This window comes from Natrix helvetica (assembly GCF_964273705.1).
Source record: "Natrix helvetica genome assembly, chromosome: 2".
NCBI lineage: Eukaryota > Metazoa > Chordata > Lepidosauria > Squamata > Natricidae > Natrix > Natrix helvetica.
In genome coordinates, this window is record NC_138552.1 from 65,666,826 (window position 1) to 65,687,168 (window position 20,343).

At 37.8% G+C, this 20,343-nt stretch overlaps 1 protein-coding gene across 5 annotated transcripts in view; it reads left to right on the plus strand.

Moving 5' to 3' along the window:
• Positions 1 to 20,343, plus strand: part of PTCH1 (patched 1) — a 110,372-nt gene that overhangs the window by 83,170 nt on the left and 6,859 nt on the right. For all 5 annotated transcript variants that reach the window (XM_081943327.1, XM_081943330.1, XM_081943326.1 and 2 more), the window contains exons 15-22: positions 943 to 1,252; positions 3,910 to 4,058; positions 7,429 to 7,603; positions 9,670 to 9,950; positions 11,312 to 11,449; positions 13,515 to 13,657; positions 17,363 to 17,462; positions 19,356 to 19,610. In XM_081943327.1, the coding sequence (XP_081799453.1) occupies positions 943 to 1,252; positions 3,910 to 4,058; positions 7,429 to 7,603; positions 9,670 to 9,950; positions 11,312 to 11,449; positions 13,515 to 13,657; positions 17,363 to 17,462; positions 19,356 to 19,610 (1,551 nt within the window). The remainder of the gene's footprint in view (positions 1 to 942; positions 1,253 to 3,909; positions 4,059 to 7,428; positions 7,604 to 9,669; positions 9,951 to 11,311; positions 11,450 to 13,514; positions 13,658 to 17,362; positions 17,463 to 19,355; positions 19,611 to 20,343) is intronic.

The following is a 20,343-nucleotide window of genomic DNA, read 5'->3' on the forward strand; positions in this document are numbered from 1 at the left end:
GAAGCAGTGGTCCCAGACTTTGCTCAACCTTAGCTAGGTTGGAATAGTTTTACAAATAACATGGCCACCATCAGGTTATCAAAAGTACACAGACTATTAGGTCAACACACATATGGGTGGCACCAGGTTGGGAGGGCTATGCTAAACATTGGTGGAATCGATACATCACATTGAACCATTGTTCTAATTATGGTTTGTTAAATAATCACTACAATACAATACAATACAATACAATACAATAATACAACACAATAGCAGAGTTGGAAGGGACCTTGGAGGTCTTCTAGTCCAACCCCCTGCCTAGGCAGAAAACCCTATACCGTTTCAGACAAATGACTATCCAACATCTTCTTAAAGACTTCCGGTGTTGGGGCATTCACAACTTCTGGAGGCAAGCTGTTCCACTGATTAATTGTTCTAACTGTCAGGAAATTTCTCCTCAGTTCTAAGTTGCTTCTCTCCTTGATTAGTTTCCACCCATTGCTTCTTGTTCTGCCCTCAGGTGCTTTGGAGAATAGTTTGACTCCCTCTTCTTTGTGGCAACCCCTGAGATATTGGAACACTGCTATCATGTCCCCCCTAGTCCTTCTTTCTATTAAACTAGATATACCCAGTTCCTGTAATCCATTATTGCTGGGCTCACATATTGTGCTGATGCATGATTTATAATCTACCACAACTAGCTGCATATAACATGCTAAGCCAAAACTCAGCAAACTACAGTATGCTTGGTACAATTTTGTCAGCCCAGCCAATGAATATATTGGCTCTGCTGAAAATAGTTTATGGAACCTGAGAAACCACATAGTCCTTATAGAAGTCATAGGTTATAAAGTTAAATGGTTCCATATGTATCCTTTTGTAGCTTTTGTAGCCCATGGTTTTTTTAATGTTAAAATCCCATTTACTTAAGCATGCTTTTTGTGTGTTTCTTCCCCCCAGGTTATGGTCATTTGTCTTTTTCTGGGCTTACTTGGCCTCAGTCTTTATGGGACAACTCGTGTGAGAGATGGATTGGATCTCACAGACATTGTGCCACGGGAGACTCGAGAGTATGAGTTTATTGCAGCCCAGTTCAAATACTTCTCATTCTACCACATGTATATTGTTACCCAGAAAGCAGATTATCCCAACATCCAACATTTACTTTATGAACTTCACAGAAGCTTCAGCAATGTGACCTATGTCTTATTGGAGGAAAACAAGCAACTTCCTAAAATGTGGTTGCATTATTTCAGAGACTGGCTGCAAGGTAAAACCAAACAGCAATAAATACATCTTTTCTTGCAAATGTACTTCTTGCTTTTGAATGCATCGTACCAGTGATTGATATATATATATATATATGTATGTATGTATGTATGTATGTATGTATGTATGTATGTATGTATGTGTGTGTGTATATATATATATATATATATATATATATATATATATATATATATATATATATATATATATATATATATATATATATATATATATATATATATATATATATATATATTGCTTTTCTCATTTTAGCTTATTCCAATCATTCTTTGCAGCTTTGTAAATTAATTTCAAATAGCTGTTTCCAATAGGGTCAATAGCTGTTGTTCTCTCTTTCTCTAACCAAGTTGTGTGTTTTTGGTCTGGTAGGTGTGCACTAGTGGTGGGATTCAAGTTTTTTTCCACCGGTTCTGTGGGTGTGACAGGGGAAGGATACTGCAAAATCCCCATCCCCTCCTCACCCTACTAACCTGCTTTCAGCTCCGTTCTCCTGTTCAGGGCAACAAAAGAAGATCAGCTGGGAGGCAGCAGGGGCGGGGCCAGCTTATTTGCCGGTTCTCCGAACTACTCAAAATTTCCGCTACTGGTTCTCCAGAACCCGTCAGAACTGGCTGAATACCATCTCTGGTGTGCACCATCTCAGTGTGTTTATTCTGAATGTCAAAGAGGAAGATTTATTATAAATTTCTGCCTGTGGAAAACTCTAAAGCAGGGATGTCCATCCTCAGCAACTTTAAGAGTTGTCAACTCTCAAAATTCCCCAGACAGATTGACTTCTGGGGACCTCTGCGAGTTGTAGACTTCTGGGAGTTGAAGTCTACAAGTCTTAAAGTTGCCAAGTTTGGGCACCCTTGCTCTATAGGAAACAGAGAAAGGGTTTGCAAAAGAGAACGAATACCCATGGTTGTGTCATTCAGGCCCTGTCCTTCTTTCCAAGGTTCTTCCCTCTTTATAGCCATGGCTAACCTGTCAGCTCTGTAAGGATGGTTTTGATTACAGCCTCCCAGTGCAGCTGTGAGGTGGGGTTGGTGGATCCCTCCCACCCTTCCCTACTCTGCTTTAGACATGCGGTTGGTTCATCTGTTCCCACACAGTCTCCTTGCGCTGGGCTGTGGCTTCCTATTCTAAATCTGATCCAAATTTGCTCTGTGAGGTATTTCCCCCCCCCCCCCAGCCTCTTCCCCCTTGGAAGGGGTGGCAAAGAGGAAAAGAACAGTTGAGAGTGAATAGGTGTTGGCTCTGATCTTTACACGTGCTGGCAGCAGATCCCACAACTTGTATTAGCTCCACAAGTTGAACAGATGGAACAAATTGACAAAATCATGTTCACTCATGCTGTGCTCAAGCAGGAGCTGTGTTGCTGTTTGAAGTTTGAATGGTGCGGTGTGAGTTTCTTTTTCCTCCAGCTTTGCGGTGGAATTTCTGGTCATTTTGTTGTATAACCTATGGCTTCAGCACCTAGTGGTAGCTGAAACAACTAAAGTCCTATGTGTCTCCTCCCCGTTGTGTAATTCCTTTTAGGGTTGTGAGGGGATAAAACTTTTTTCAGATAATGGCCCCATTTCTGACTTTGTTATTACAGTTTTGTGGCTCAGTCCCTGGATTGTATTTGAACGAAGCAATTAATTTTCTCTTCAAGCGTTTGTTTGCAAATTACTTGCTGCTTAGGTCTTCCATTGTAGATTTCAAGTCAGGTTCTGTGTGTGTGTTCTCATTTCTTATTAGCACACCATACACATAGTAACCCTGCTCATCTAGGTTCTGTCACAGAACATGGAAGCTTTTTTTTAAAGTTAAAAAAAAATCTTTTACCAAACCCATATTGGTTCCTGCATACATTCTCTTCCTCTATGCATAAGCATTAAGACTGGGAAGTCCTTCATATCTGATCTCCAATAAATGTTTTGGAGCAGATAGGTACGTACATGAACACCTATTGCAACATATTAAAGCATCTGGCTGTTTTAGGGGCTGCTGCATTTTTGCATTCCCATATGCTCTGAAGTGCCTTTTAGAGATCAAATTTGAAACGCTGCATAGCTGAAGCAAGCTTGAGTGCCAGAGTAAATCTTGCACGCATGAAGTGCCCGCAAAGCTTGTTTTGTTATATACAAGCCATGTGTTCAGCCGCGCACGCACAGTAGTATTATGATGTCAATGTTTTCACGTGTGGAGACGTTTAGCTAAGTGGGTGTGGGAGAATTGGGCTAGTTTTGAGACAGCAGGAGGTCTGTCTGGAACTCTGGCCTGGCAGCCTTCCACAGACAAGTTGGAAGATGGGGAAGGCAAGCTATGCAAGGCCTGCACTTCTGGGAGGCCAATGTCTCAAGTTTAGGACTCCCTCCCAAACATCTGCTTGGGAGGCAGGTGACAGTTCTCCAGCCAGACTCTTCTTGTTTCAGGGCTATGGGGAGAGACTGGAAGAGACAGAACTAAGAGTAAAAAAGAACACTAGGAAAGTAATGGCAACATCTCACAAGCCTCGTTAGCAATTTACTCAAGAGCTGAAAACTTTGGAGTCCTGAAACCCCTTCTTAATTAGTTGAAAAGAAAGTCTTGTTAGTCTCCTGTCTCTCTTCCATTATGAGCTGGGTAGGTGAGGATTTATTAACTGGTGGGAGTGTTGCCTTCCAACAGGTCTTCAGGAAGCTTTTGACAAAGACTGGAAATCTGGGAAAATCACCCTTCACAGTTACAAAAATGGATCTGAAGATGCTGTTTTGGCTTACAAACTTCTAGTTCAGACTATTTCAAACATGCGAGATAAACCTCTTAACATGAGCCAGGTATGTTCAAAAATACAGTTGAATGTCTGTGGTTTCAAATGGGACAATACAAATGTTTCTTTATTCATTAACTCACTTACTGTTAAAACTTTAATTGAACTTGGAAGACAATAGTTCTGAGCTGCCCCCTTTTTTATGATAAAATCCCTATATTTGCTTGGTAATTTTAACACGCTGAAAGCAAAAGAAATAATGAGTTGAACAATGGTAGAAATAAGCTCAAGATAAATTGGTTGTTTTAACCAATGTTGATATGCATGTGCTCACAGCTAGCAGTTGCTAGAATGAGTTCCAGTTGATTTCAGTTGACTATACTGAGCTGAAAATGTGCTCAGAATTGTTGAAAACATCCGGCTGATGACTTGTATGCTTGCTTCTTGACCTTTGGGATTGGTTGTATTCAGCTGCAGGCTCTGGGCGGCCTCCCAGGAACCACAGTGGAGCAATAAATACTATTGTTCCTCATGGATGTTATGTTATATTGGCAATGAACCATATTGCCTTCTCCCTCATTTTCTTCCTTTCACCATATAAATCCCTATTCTATCCTTTGCCTAAGTGATATGCGGTTACCTTAAATGGACTGGTTTGATTATGAGTTAATAGCATTTGTGCTATTTGTTATTGCCTTCCTGAAGGAAAGCAAATTCGAAATTTCTGGAAAAAAACGCACACAGGAATCCCCCCACCTCAGAATAATGACTGCACAGGTTTTGGATATATTTTTCTAGAAAGTAGATTATAGCTGTGGAGCTCCAGAGACTCTTGATTTTCAGCAACAGTACGGCTTCTATCCTGCTCATCATTCAGCAGGAATCAGAATATAATTCTAATATTTGTCTATATTTTTTAGATGTCTTGGGTACTTCACTAGGCCAAGAGCCACAGCTACTGTGTTATGGTGACTTTGCTCCTAACTGCTGGGAAAAATCCAAAGAATGTTTCCTTGTCTTAAAGGTCTTGATTCTAGAGTTTTGCACAGTGTGATTTAGACTCATGTGCTTTTAATAATATTCATGAAGACACTGGGTATTATTGTCTAATTATATTCTCTGATTAGTACACTGAGGATACAAGATCTCTTTCTTCTTTACAGCAGAATCATGTAAAGCTGTGAAAGTTCTGAATAGATGTTTGGAAACAGTGGGTGGTCTTGTGGCTGGCTGCAGATTTCTGGGAGTTGAAGTCCACAAGGCTAAAAGTTGCCAAGGTTGGATAACCCTGTTTTAAAGACAGGAACCCAACCAAAAGGTGTACTACTTTTGTTGATGATGAGTCACATTCTCCAAGAAGCAGAGCACAGCTGCTGTAGGAAGATTTATCACAGGGCTCAGGATAGTCGCCATAGCCAGAACTGCTTATAATTGTCAGCTTACTGGCTAGAGCAGGGGTGTCCAAACTTGGGAACTTTAAGTCTTGTGGACTTCAACTCCCAGAATTCCCCAGCCAGCCATGCTGGCTGGGGAATTCTGGGAGTTGAAGTCCACAAGTCTTAAAGTTCCCAAGTTTGGACACCCCTGGGCTAGAGAATTTCTTAAGAGGAGTAACTTCTAAGGTAAATTACTGGGATGCATTTTATATTTGTTTTCCTTTGGAAAACTGTTCAGAAATTCAAATTAGTTCAGAATGTAGCTGCCCAATTATTGGAATGATTCCATGGATACATTTTACATCAAACCCAAAAAGTTTTTCCTGTTTGCTTTTTTGGGTAGGATCCAAAGGTGTTTTTTCAAGAGGCAACTGGACTTTCTTGTGTTTTTTTTTCTTTTTCTTTTTCACTGGGCAGGAGTTGTAATTTTCAACCTTGAAAGGCTGGGCTCAGATTATCTAAGATATAACTTTGTCTTGTCAGTCTTCCCGATACCATAATAGGTTATTTCTCATTGTCCCTTTCTCCTTTGAGTTCCCAGTAGACAGTGGAAAGCAGAATTCTGTCAGTATAGGACAGGGGTCGGCAAACGTAAACACTCAAAGAGCCATTTCGACCCATTTCACACAAAAAAGAAAACACCAGGAGCCACAAAGGTCCTAACCGGAAGCTCCCTGTTCAATTCTGGAGCTGACCGGAAGTTCATTTCCCCCACCATAGAGTCTCCTCCTAGCGCGGCATACTTTTTCCTCTACCTGTCATAACCGAAAGCCCTATCAATTGTGGAGACAACTGGAAAACCCTCCCCTTGCCATAGAGTCTTCTCCTGGCGCACTGTGCTTCTCCCCCCCTCCCCACCGGAAGCTCCTTTCAAAATTGTGGCACCGACTGGTGATGGAGCCGCAGTAGAGGGAGGAAAGAGCCGCAGTTTGCTGACCCCTGGTATAGACATTATATAAAGGGGAGATAAAATGAAATTAAAGAATTCCAAATGACTCTTAAAACTTAAAATACCAACTGCACTGTGTAACAAATATGGTAGGCCTCTGGCTCGTGGTATAATTTCCTCTGCCTGAGAGAGATAAAATTGTGCTATGGGAACCTCAGGGCCCATGCGTTTTATTCTGCAAGTCTAGAAACAATTTGAAGACATACAGTTGTTGCATGTCTTGTGGATTAATTGATTCTGGATTCCAGCTTCTTTTTTTTTCTAAAGATTGTTGCCACCGTCCTTTCAAATAATTAGAAAGCCTTAAAAATGAAAGTTGTGGCAGAATGAAGAACAAACAAAAAAAACAAACCCTGCTGTTTTTCCTTTCTAGCACCTTCTGAGTATCACCATTTCTGTAGATTAACAAAGTAGATTTTGGTCTAGACTTTTAAGACTATCTTATTCAAAGCCATCCAATTCATTTGCCTATTGTCCCCCATGAAGAGAATACTCAGGATACATTCATCTGGTTTTTGATGCTGGGTATTCTCTAAATATGTAGGTCATAGGAGACAAGCGTTAGCAAAATTTATACAGATGTTGTTTTATTTTTATAGCTCTCCTCCATTTAGTGGGTGGCATTTCCTTCAGTGTTAACAACAGAGGTTAACTGCACACAGACGTCTACAGGACTCTTGCCAGATTCTTTTTTTCTTCCTTTTCTCAAAACCACCTTTAAATATGTTTCTTGGCAGTTTGGTCATTTGCCCCTCTTGGCTGCAGACTGTATGAGAATTTAGGCTTAATTGGCTCAGTATTCATCTGGAACCTTCTTTTGATTTAATGTTTCTGACGAATTGCACGCAAAGCGTTTTACACCATTCCAAGCCGTTTGAAAAATCTGGATACAAAAATATCTCCCATGCTGGGAATAATATGCTTGTGGTCTCTCTATAAAAATATGTTTCTCACAAACATATGTTCTGTGTGCTCTCATCTGCTGTTTGCCTCAGCCTTTTTGTGTTAAAAATTTGAGCAAGAGTGGTTCTAAAAGACTTTGCATTTTTCAGTTGGCTAAACAGCGCTTGGTAGGCGCAGATGGAATCATTAACCCAAAGGCGTTCTACATGTACCTAACAGCCTGGGTTAGCAACGATCCTGTGGCCTATGCTGCTTCTCAAGCCAACATCCGCCCCCACCGTCCGGAATGGGTCCATGATAAAGCAGACTATATGCCAGTAACCAGTAAGGAACCTTTTATTATAATATCTTGCTATTTATTCAAATGTCTCTGCTTTTCCTTCCAGGCTTAGCAGCTTTTAAGTCCATTGACACTTTCCAGGACTAAATACAGAATAAAATATATTGCTTTATTCTGTAAAAACTCAGGAGATATATGTGATTGTGTAATGTAGTAGAAGAATGTTGTACTTTGGTAGCATTTTTTTTGGAGGGGGAAGAATTCTTTAATAGTTTATATCAAAATTTAAACCTTGCTCAGCATTTCACTTCAGTGAGGCAAGCTCATTTTATGAGTAAGAGAAACCTTTTAGTTCCATGCAAAGTTTTTTGTCATTGGGAATTATTGCATGTTTGTTTGGAATCTGTCAAGAAGCAAAGAATTTGTGGGAAACTAGGTCGTTCTCTAGCACCTGCCTTGTGTCTGAACTGTAAGGGTGGGAATGACAAGACATCTAAAAGAACTATATCCATTTTCCTTGCATTTTTCCTCAACTCTCTCTGTTGCATTATAAATAGCAATACCAATTTAATGTTGCTTTGACACTTGATTTATTGGTTGGTCTGTTGGCTAGTTATTGGGTGGCAGGCGTGAAGGAAGAAGAGGAGTGGTATTTATGGCAATACAACTGGATAACAAGGAAATTGTCCTTCCTTCTATCTCAATCCTAAAGCTCTTGGGCACCCAGCCAAATCTTGTCTTAATGAAAATTTATAGTTGAGATTATAATAGGGCAAATCATGTTTAGCAAGTCAAGGGAATGACCCTGCAGAGTCAGGAACACACAGCTAGTGTGCTCCAAAGCTAGTTATAAAAAGCTTCCTTTAGTGGGGGAAAGAATGGGTTGTACGGTGGACTTAGCATTGCTTTCAAAAAGAGTATGATAAATGTAGATATGCCATGACTTTAAAGGATAAAAATTATGTATTTCCTGAATTAACCACTTGAAGTATTTAATCTTTCTTTGACTGACTGGAACATGCTCTCAAGCTTATATTCAATAGCCAGAGAAAATGTAACAAATGTACTGGCTAACTTTAGCATTCAAAATATTTAACTGATTACAAATCCTGGCCCTATTCACTGCTTCATTGTAAATTGTTGGGATTATAGTGCTGTCAGCAACACAAGGATTTCAGAAGTTATACCCTTACATCAGAGTAGTATAAAGGTACTTGAGATTTTGTAATCCCCCCAGTCCAAATATTAAACATAATTTAAACTCCGAATATTTCTGTGGTTGTCACTCAGGACTTAATATTTGCTGATAGCAAATTGTGAAACATAACAGATTAAGTTGAATGGATATTTTAAAATCCTTTCCATCCTAGTGGTTTGGCTTCCTAGCTAAAATACTTTAAATGGAAGTATTTGATGCCTTGATAGTTTGTAAACAATGTAGGTACTTTTATAATATGATAACTTGTTCCAGGTAATTGGAGATGTTTAGAATATGGATGGAGAGTTAATTAGTTTAAAATAATGACAGAGAATCTTGTAGACTCATAAAGGCCAAAATGCATTAGGGCATCAACTTTCATGGTCCGCTTGACATAAAATTAACCCACAGAAAATAAGTGAGTTTATCTTTGCTTTTACGGTCGACAAACATAGCGACTTCTCTGAAATTCCTCACAATGTGCAGTAATGTTACAAAAACCTACCGTGTGATTTTTTTTTAAAGTCAACTTTGAAGGATTTTGTTTCTGTTTTGCGACAAAAACATTCCAGCCACAAAAGATTAGTGGTTTTAGAATACTGCTGCTATTTTCTCTTTAGAGTGTTCTTTTTGGGATTTCTTTGTGGTGTTCAAATGTACACTGCACAGACTCCAATGGAGGCATGCATGAATGAAATCTGACATACTCTGTACCTTTTTATTATTCAGAGAACTGTATGTGTGGCATTTCATGGTGTAGCCAAAGTCTTATTTAAATGTAAATTGGTACACAGTGCTAACACGGGGCATCTAAACAATCACACTCATCCTTTTCCTCCTACATTCATGATTCTCTCTATGTGTATGTATAAAATATTTATATTTATATTGTATTTTCCCCCCTTTCCTTAGTCCCAGAAGCTGAACCTATTGAATATGCTCAATTTCCTTTCTACCTCAATGGATTGCGTGATACCTCTGATTTTGTCGAAGCTATAGAGAAAGTGAGAGCAATCTGCAATAATTACACTAGCTTTGGGATTCCCAGTTATCCAAACGGGTATCCATTTCTCTTTTGGGAACAATATATAAGTCTTCGTCATTGGCTCCTCTTATCCATTAGCGTGGTTCTGGCCTGCACATTTCTGGTGTGTGCCCTCATTCTTCTGAACCCCTGGACAGCTGGGATCATTGTAAGTCTTTGTTGAAGTCAAATTCCTTTTAGCATAGCTCTTGCTACACTCAGAAAGGTTTTGTTTATGTCTGAGCTACTAGTGCAGTGTGTATATTGCATCATTCATGATATATTTATTCTACTTCTTGAGGGGGCTGGGTTTTTTGCTAAGGGTATATGCTGTAATAACCGTAATAGTTTGACCCAGTATTAAATGGAAGTTTTAAAAATAAAGATGGTTAAAACATTTGGCTTCATCTAAATACCCTAGAAAAAAGTCAAAATTTTAACATGCTTTTTTATAAGTGTGTACAGTGCGGGATTCATTTGTTATGGGCGCTTTTGGCTTAGGGAATCATTTTCTTGTTTGAAATATCTTCATGTAAACCTATACAGATTTTGCTGTTTGTTCTCAAGTTTTCAGCGATCCCAGATGAGACAGGCAAAATAATCCCCAAAGCATGGCTCTCTTTAAACTGCACAGAGTCTTTGAGCATCTGAGCACCCATAGTGTTAGCATAACTCATTATTTATAGAATTTATATGCCACTCATTTTATCTCAAGATAACTATACTCCTAGACTATGGTGGCTATTGTGTGACTCTTTCACTCTTGTGGAGTCTCGTTGTCGATAACAATGTTCAGCTCCAACGGGAGAGAAGAATGAGGCATAGTGCTGCAGAGAGTAAAAAATAAATAAATAAAATGGTGAATATAAACAGTGTAGACAGACAACTTTTTTATATGTCCTGCAAAGCACCAGATGTCTTTCAGTGCACTAGTATTCTTTTCAAGCAGAATGTTTGATGTTATTCTGCCTAAACTTTATGAACTTCTCTGAAACTTATAAAATGGTAGAGGTAAAAATGATTACTGGGTTTCGACCTATAGATTTGTATAACAGGTATGTAAAAAGGTAAATTGTTTAGTCTAGAAGAGCTGTCTAAAGACTTGGCTGTGTACGTTATCAGTCATGAGATTAGCTTATAAAATAATTTATTGTGATTCCTACAGAAGTGGGTTTGGGTTACAGAAAGGAATTCTACCTTTGGAACAGAATTTTTAGACCTCTTTCTCCTCCTCCTCCAGTTATCTACTTAGTCGAAATCCTGTATTTTTTTCTATTTTTTTCAATCTATCTCTGTAGTAGGACTGAATTAAGGAGAGGGTGAAACATTGCAAAAAAGCAGAAGACTTACAAAGTTTTAGATTGCAGTGCCAAATTATAAACTTATCTTCAGCAGAAATTACTATATGACATTTCCAAGGATACAGACACTTAACGCAATAACTTTTTTAAAAAAGCTAGTTGCACTTTCAGTCTATGCTTTTGTTTCTGCAACATGATAAATCATTAATCACCATCTGAATTCTTTTAGGTGGTTGTGCTGGCTCTTATGACAGTGGAACTCTTTGGCATGATGGGTCTAATTGGAATAAAACTAAGTGCAGTTCCTGTCGTCATCCTGATTGCATCTGTTGGAATTGGAGTGGAATTCACAGTTCATATTGCTTTGGTAGGTGGCAACGCCCCTTCTAATTTCTGACAGGCCCGGGGGGGGGGGGGGATTGTTGTGTGCAGCTTTTCTAAAATCAAGTACAAATTTGTATACCACGATATGACCATATAAATAAATTGTAAATACTCTGCATGCAATAGCAAAATGTTAAAATGTTTACATATTTCTTTCTTTATAATTCATATAAACTAGAAGTATAACAGTATGTCACATGCATGTTTAAATGTTTGCATTTCCTTGGGGTTTTTTGAGAAGTTATCAAGAGGCAATATACAGTATGTACTCAAATATTTTTCTAGATTAATTCATATACTTTATCTCAGGTATTTGAATTACTCGGTTGGTCTATTTCCCCATAATGTTGAAGATTTTTTTAAAATCTTATTTAATGGGATGAGGAACTTCTACTGTGGGGCGTGTGTGCTTTTACATGTTTACACAAATTCTCACATATTTATATTTACACTGGTACAAAGCAAATACCAAGGCTTTAAATGAGGAGTAATTTCATAGCATAATTTGTGATGCCTGTTACCCGAAACAGATGGTTCTATGTAGTTATATTAGTGTATGTGGAAATATAATTTTCTAGGTGCTAGTTTTCCCATCTGTTCCATTTGAGTGATGAAAATTTAAGCTATTATGTAAATTTTACTTTCTCCTTGGCACCTACAGGAGGGTGTTTTAAATAATAATAATTGCAGATTTTTGTTGTTATTGGAATTATAGTTGAAGGTGTAACAGGTTAAATATTCTCTCCCATGCATTGCACATTTATCTCTGTCATTCCCTCTCTGTCTCTGTTTTTCTCTCATACATACACACCCTAAAAGTAGCGCCAGGTGTTGTTTTTTTAAAATGCTGACATACCTCAAGGTGATTAGTTTACATCTCATCTTCTTTTGCCTTTTATCTCCATGCCTGTAGTCATTTGCTACCAAAATACTTCAGGCAGCTGTCATGTAGGAATTAGAGTAAAGCTACCAGATTTCTTTTAGAGTGTTTTTCTTCCCGTTTGTGTCTTTAATTTTTTAAAAATTGGATGGCAGAACTGAGGATGGCCCCTTGATTGAAAAAACAAAACAAAACAAAAATGTACAGAAAGTCCTAACTCTGCTACTATTGTTTATTTGGGGGTTTTTTGTAGCCCTGTTTGGTAGCCTTAAGTTAATGTTTTCTGCCACCTGCCTTCTACCCACTTTTTAAAATTAAAAATGCCTGCTGATCTAGCATTGGGATGTCAGCTTTCTAATATCATGGTGGAGCTTTACTTAAAATAGAAAACATATTTTAAAAGCATTCTTCCTGACTGGGAACGAAAAACGTCGCCAGAAATTTAGCAGGGAAACTACGAAAGAGTGAGGATAGCTGGCTGAACATAAAAAAAATAAAGTTGTACAGAATATGAAATAGTCAGTGTTTATCAATAAATTGCAATATGTAGTACTTAAAAGGAATGTTCACAAATGAATATTTCATTCATACCTACTCTCCCTTTTATTGTGTTTTTTCCCACATCTCACAGAGGTGTGCTAAAACCTACACTGCATGTTTTTGTAACTCAGAGCTTATAAAATGCTCTGACTATTGATCCATCTGTTATCTGCATGTCTGTCTATTTAATTTTTCTATGAGCCCAATTACAATGTACATGAATTCTATTCTGTCCTGATGTTCGGAACTACAACTCCCACATGGACCTGCATTGTCCATGCTTCCTAAGGTCCAGGGAAGTCTATAAATTCAATAAAATAAATAAATAAATAAATAAATAAGTTGAAATCCAAACCATTATGTACAAGGGCTGTGTACTAAAGTATAACATCAGAAGTAGATTGTCTTATATGGAGGATGTTTTGCTGCATTATATTGCTGTATAACAATTTGTGATGTAACACGTTTTTCAACCCCAGATGGTATGGTCAAAAAGTACAATTATGGCAGGTTGAAGAACTCTTATATTCCTTAAATAATTAACTGCTACATTTTGTACATCATTGATTTCTGTGAGGAAAGTCAAGTATCCTTAAACTGTGCATACTAATTAATATATTTTTTCCAGGCTTTTCTAACAGCGATAGGAGACAAAAATTGTAGGACTATCCTTGCATTAGAACACATGTTTGCACCTGTGTTGGATGGTGCTGTGTCTACACTACTTGGCGTATTGATGCTTGCAGGATCTGAATTTGACTTTATTGTCAGGTAGAGTTTGCTTATTTTTGTCTTTCCCCTTTGTTTTACGGGAACAAAATGAACCTCATCACTTATCTGATTACTCAAATGTCCTTACAATAGAATAATAAGACATGTGGATAAGAGAAGCAATATTCTGTTGGATTGTATGTCAGTGTTCCACCAATGAAAAGCCATTTTATCCAAATTTGTCAATGAAATAAAATCCCAACTACATGGCTGGACACAAAAAATTGTGCAAACTTTCAAATGCTCCAGAACTCTTCTTCAAGCAAAAAGCAAAGAGGCCATAAGAAGCAAACCCCCCAACAATTCACTTTAGGGTTTACAATACACTTTTTTCCCTTCCCTATACTTTATTTTATAACCTCTTGCTTGATAAAGAGTTCAGGAGATACCCCTGCCCCTGCTTTTTATTAAATGTTGTTTTGTTGTAATAAAAACAATTACAATTTGTTGTAATACAATCCAGTTAGGGATTGTAGGCGATATTGTTAGTAGAACTTGCTTTGTAACTTTTTTCTCTCTCTTTTGTCTCCTGTCTTGTTAAAGGGTGGAAACAGATTTCTCCTGTTTTCTTTATTTCTGAACAGGGCTATCTGATTATTTCCTTCCTTTTTCCCCAGCAACCTTTGAGCAGTCTCAATATGGGTTTGGGGATTTCAATATTGAACTGGGTTAAGGATACACACACAGAGAAAGGGAGAGATGCAACCACCCTAATGCGTGTGGCTTATCACAATTCCTAATTTCTTTTGCCTATTTCTGTTTTGGGAACTTGGACATTTCCATTTACCTGCTGTTGCAATAACATAACATGCCTGCAATCTTGTGGCTTCACTTTTACAGTACTGTGTTAATACTTACTTGAAACTCTGCTTGCACTATAGGTGCTGAGAAAAACTCAGAAAGGCTCTTTGGCAGCCAAGGCTCTTACTTAATAAAACATTAAGTTAATCTCAAAGACTATGTACTGCCAGTGGTTAACCAGAGATGGCCTTTCACCAAAACACTGTTTAGAACAATTTAAATAGAGAATATTTTTAAGTTGAGAAACCTATAAAACTATAAGCACCCTGGACCTTTCTCTCTCTCCCTTCTTTTTCCAAACTAAAGGTTATAAAAAGCTTTTCCTGACCAAAACTAAAAAAGAAAATTGGAAACGAATGTTAAGTCAGCAGGACTATGGGATGCCTTGTAAAATCCATAAAACTGCCTATTGGGCTTTCTGTTGGAACCTAAAGGAAGCTGGTAGATTTTATTAAGGATATTAATTTCTCAGATCAAAAGAATCAAACTAATTCTTGCTTTAGGAGAACTCTCTGGAGGGATGCTGGAAATGGATCCTATTTGCCTCTTAGGTAGAGTTTTTGAGCAGAAGAGCAACACCAATTCTCTACAGTATAGTAGACAAAATATAGAATAAGGTGAATAGATATTATGAGAACAACCTATTGTTACTATTAGATTGCTAAATATAGTAAAAGTCAAAAGAACACCACAGAAATGTCATTTCTCAAAGTATTGAAATCATACCCCTTATATCTCCAAATTTGAAGCTAGTTTACACCTAGCTTTCCATAAGCTTCCTCTTACTTCTCTCCCCAGTTCAGTTCTTCATTACATTCCTGCATCGTTTCTCTCCTAATGTGTTTACAGAAGGTATTCCAGATGTGATTTCATCATGAAGTAATTAGGCTTTTGAGTGCTCAGCCTCAGCAATTGGGCAACCCTGAGCCTTACTGTGTTTATACTGGGTAGAGGAAAATAGCAGAGCAGAATAGTAAGTGGTAGAAAGACGTTGAAGAGCAGTTTCTGCACCACATTGTTTACATTCCCCTGCTTACCTCCAATTGCTAATCTGCTTCTGTTGTTTGTGCTAAGAGCTGCTTTTCTATCTTACCTGTTGGAGTAAATATCAATCTATCAATAGCTTCTACCTATGGAACACAAGGAAGGGCATTGCCATATTATTCTTTACTTCAGGCAAGAGATTACTAGTCCTTTATTCCAGTGGGGTTTCTGTTCATATTTTACTGTGAGAACAGAACACCACTCTTTTCAAGAGTACTTTTTCACCATTCTTTTCAAAGTACTTTTTTCAAATAATTATGTTTAGTGTCTTAAAATTGAGCTTGGCTTTTATTATTTTTCTAGCACAACCTGGATTTAGTTTATTTTTTCTCTCTCTCTCTCTCTTTGTGTCTCTTTTGAAGATGGATGGAAAGTAAATAAGCAAAGCTTGGGCATTGTTTCAAGACCCGAGAAAGGCTGCAATTTTCCCTCAAGGAATAGATTTTAAGCTCAACAGCACATCTGGGTAGAGGTTTTATACACTCAGTGGTCAGATCTGTAATCAGCCTGTTTATTCTAGAGCAAGACTGATGAGATGCAATTGACTCCGGCAAGTCTTATATGAAGTTGTGTATGAATTCTAGTATAAAGTTGTGTTCATTTACAGTGTAGGAAATTGGTTGCTTATTTTTCCCCTCCACTAATGCAGACCAGAAACTTCCAAATGTAGTACTTCCATAACAGGAGGATAGCTGTAGTTTTTTTCCCCGTTTAGGCCACATAGTGAGCAAAACTATAGAGAGCAAAAGAGTTGACTCATTCCCCTCCCCCCTTTCTGTTCCTTTCACCTTCAAACAGTTGTCTAAAATCTTTACCATAAAATGCATCTTTGGGTTTAGCCTGTTTCTCCCTGGTCCCTCTCTCCCTCTCTCTTTTTCCTGCTCCCTATCCCATCCCCACTTTTCCGCATACTGGATATTTTCTAGCCCAGCTTTCCTCTTGGCTGGCAGGTTTGCCATGTTATTCATGAAGGATGCCAGACCTTAGCCCTCAATGGTGGGAAAGGACAAGCACTTGTGCACTCTCCTCTTCTTCCATAGTCCTTCAGCCTTTATGTTTGAATTGGGTGACACAAAACAAGAGCGTTCAGAGATGCTAAATTGTTCAACAAAAGATTAGCCTGCAATGTAGCTTGGCTATTGTAGAGGGCTCTTATGCAATACAATGCTCTGGCTTACCACAGAATGGCTTGCATTTTCTTTGCAAAAGCGGGTTCCTGTGTTTAAAAAAGGTTGCAATTTGAGCTATTTGGTAAAAGTGGAGCTCACAGAATTTAAGGCGGAAAGTTATGATTAATGAATGGCAAGGGAAAGCCTTACCTGATACACTAGAGATTTAATTAGAGATTCTGCTGTTAGATGCAGGAGCATTTCACACTGGATTAGTTGCTGGGAGAAGTGGACTTCTTTCTCCTTCTAGGCTAAATTGTTTAAATTCTACACCCTTCACTTCATTTGTTTGCTTCTGCTGGATTTTCACTAATGGAGGGCCTCTTTCATTGTATTTGTGCTTTCAATCCTTTCAGTCATTCAGTTTGCATTCCATATTTTTGTGTTTGTGTAACACGTTCATAAATAACATTACATGCTGCAAGATTCTGGCAAATTAACAAACTTTTTTTTCTCTCTCCTTTTTTGAACTAACACTTTGGTTGTGGAATGTAGAGCTCTCTAATCCAACAGGTAAAAAAAGAAAACAATATTGCATGCTGAGTTTATTCATTAAATAGAAAAAAAAATGAACGCTATATTAGCATGTTTGCTTGAATATTTAATGAAAGTATATTATCTGTTTTGTTTTTTGTGTTTAGTATTGAACATGCTTTCTAATTATAACTGTTTATATCTTAAAATGTTTTAGGTACTTCTTTGCTGTTTTGGCAATTTTAACTATCTTAGGCGCTTTGAATGGATTGGTGTTGCTTCCTGTTCTTCTTTCTCTGTTTGGACCATATCCTGAGGTCAGTATTATGCTCATTAAAGAAATTGTCCATCCCCCCCACCCCGAAGTTCTGTTCTAATGATACATATTTTGTGCTTTTACCATTTTAAATTATTGCTTTATAATATTTGGTACTTTGATAACATAATTCAAAATCCAAAACTTAATTTGTTTTACAGATCTAACTTTTCTGATGTAGGAAAGTAGATTCTGAAGTGGAATTTTTATCAACAATTTGTGATTGGATATCAGATCAGTTATTTTATGGCCTAACTATTGTTATCTTCCAATTGTGTGCCTCTTTTTCCAAAACAGAACACTGGAAAGAAGGGGAAAAGGCATATAATACAAAATTTCGCAAAACATAAAAATATATTAAAATATATTAAAGCCCTCTATACATCATAGCTAGTGGCCCCAATTGATTGCTGTTAATCAGGGTTGACTTCATTCCAATACTTGCAGCTACCTCTTAGGCAGGTCTGTTACTGCCATCTTCACTTTTTCCCCTTTCTCCTGAAACATTTTTTTGGGGGAGGGGGGCAAGAGAAACCCAGATGATAACATCAGGTTTGGTCAGTTGCAGACCCAGAAGACAGCTGCTGGGATAATAGTATGCCTGCTTGAAAAATAATGTACTGCATGCAGTATTCATAGAGACGATTCCTCTAAACACAAATTAAACTAAATAGCAGATTTTTTTTAAAGTATGTATTCATGGAAGAATCATCATTCTTAGGTCTTTAATGCTTTAATAACCATTTTTTTTAAAAAAAATATTGTCTCATTCCCTTCCATCAATTCATGACATCCACAGAACAAACTTCCCCCTCAAATCCCATTCTTTCAGAATTTCTTCACAATTCATCTTCTGTTGTTTCATTGTTACTGTTCATTAGAATGTTACAATGAAGATCCCCAATCTCTGAATTCCTTTTTTCATACTTCCCCAGAATCATTATGTGGTAGCAATTCATACTTTTTGACACATATTTTAGTCCTTTTTTCATAACAGAACCCACACCTTCAATGTCATACATGTATTCACCAGCTCAAGTCTAAAAGATAAGACCACCCTTACTCACATTATTTCCTTTCGTTTCATATATCTTTCCTTCCTTCCTCCCTCCCTCCAACACAATCTTTCACATGCCTTATGGATCCATAAATACTGACTTTCACTTCCTTTTATAGCTTTAGTCAATTGAGGCTTTTACATAGTTATTCACCTCTACTAATGGCAAAGACAGTTTAGGTCAATTCTGATATATTTTGATCACAATGCCACAAGTGCAATCAATGGCCAGTTTTACCCCAAGCATACTAATACTATTAGCTTAGGAACCTAAAAATCTGCTTACCTTCCAAATCGGCGTATTTTTTGTATCCTACCAACTAGCAGGTTCATACAGTATACTGAGGGATTATGGAAAAATTAGTGAATGACGGGAGAAAAGGAAAGAAGGGAAAGAAACAAGAGTGAATGTGGACAAAATATAGGGAGAGAATAAGTCCTGTATGAAAAAAATATTACAAGATTGATCGGTTGATCTTTCAGTGAAATGAACAGGGAGTGAATGTAAAGATGGGTAATGTGGAAGATGCTTCAGTGAAAAGAATTATGCTACAGATTGTCACAAAAGTGTGTGGGGTAACAATATTTGGAGGTATGAAATAATTGGAGCCCTTTTAGTTCATAACAGCAGCAACTCATGTATCATGTGCAGTAAGTTTAAATAATAGTGTATCAACTCTTAATATATTTTATGTTCCTGCACTGTTCATCAAGGATTGTTAGGTGGAAAATGAACACAATTTGTCTTTAGTTCTTTAAAGACTGATGGTGGGTATTTCTCCAATCTTGAGAAAATGCCCAAGGCTTTCATTAAAGCTTTAAAAATGTTATCCTTAGGTTTCTCCAGCTGATGGAAGGAGCAGACTACCTACCCCTTCTTCTGAACCTCCCCCAAGCATTGTGAGGTTTGCTGTTCCACCAACTCATGTTCAAAATGGCTCAGATACATCCGATTCCGAATACAGCTCTCAGACAACAGTATCAGGAATCAGTGAGGAACTACATCAGTATGAGGGCCCCCAGAGAACTGGGGCCCCAGCCCATCAAGTCATCGTTGAAGCAACTGAAAATCCAGTGTTTGCCAAATCCACAGTAAGTAACTGAAATCCCATTTGATATTTAATTTATAGTACATTCCCACATTCTTATTGTTAAAAATAATCCTGAATCAGTTCATTTCAGGAAAGAATATTTATAATAAATTAAAGTAGAAAATGACCACAGTTAAATATACTAAATTATAATTCTTTGAACAAGGGATATTGTTAGGTAATACCTGTTTAGAAATTTCATGTGACTATAAGTGTACGGAAAACAGTAATTGTTTGTAAGTGAAGGAGATGATTAATGTGTAAGGCATGTGTTCATAATCTCATCTTCAGAACACAAAAAGGGGTAATAAATACAAAATCTATTTTCATCTGTCCTTTAATTGTATTTTTTAAACTCTACTTATTACAAAATTCAACTGAAGTTATGAAAAAAAGTGAGAGGCTAGAATCTGTCCACTGCTAAATAAATGTAGGTGGGTTTAATTTGTATATTTTTTTCTGTCACAAAGATTTGAGTAGAGAAGTGAATTGGTATAGTTTGGTTGAGATAATTTCCAAGTAAGCAGTTGAGTTTTGCCAGGTTCTCTTTCATCAGCATTAAGCAGCCTTTGAATCAGTGGTGGGTTCCTGCTGGATCGCACCGGATCGCGCGCGCTCCCTTTCAGCGCTCCACCTGGCTTGCGCGCTCCCTTTCAGCGCTCCACCTGGCCTCGTGCTCCCTTCCGGCGCTGAAACCGGAAGTACAGTCTTGCCCCGCCCCTGGCGAAGCAACG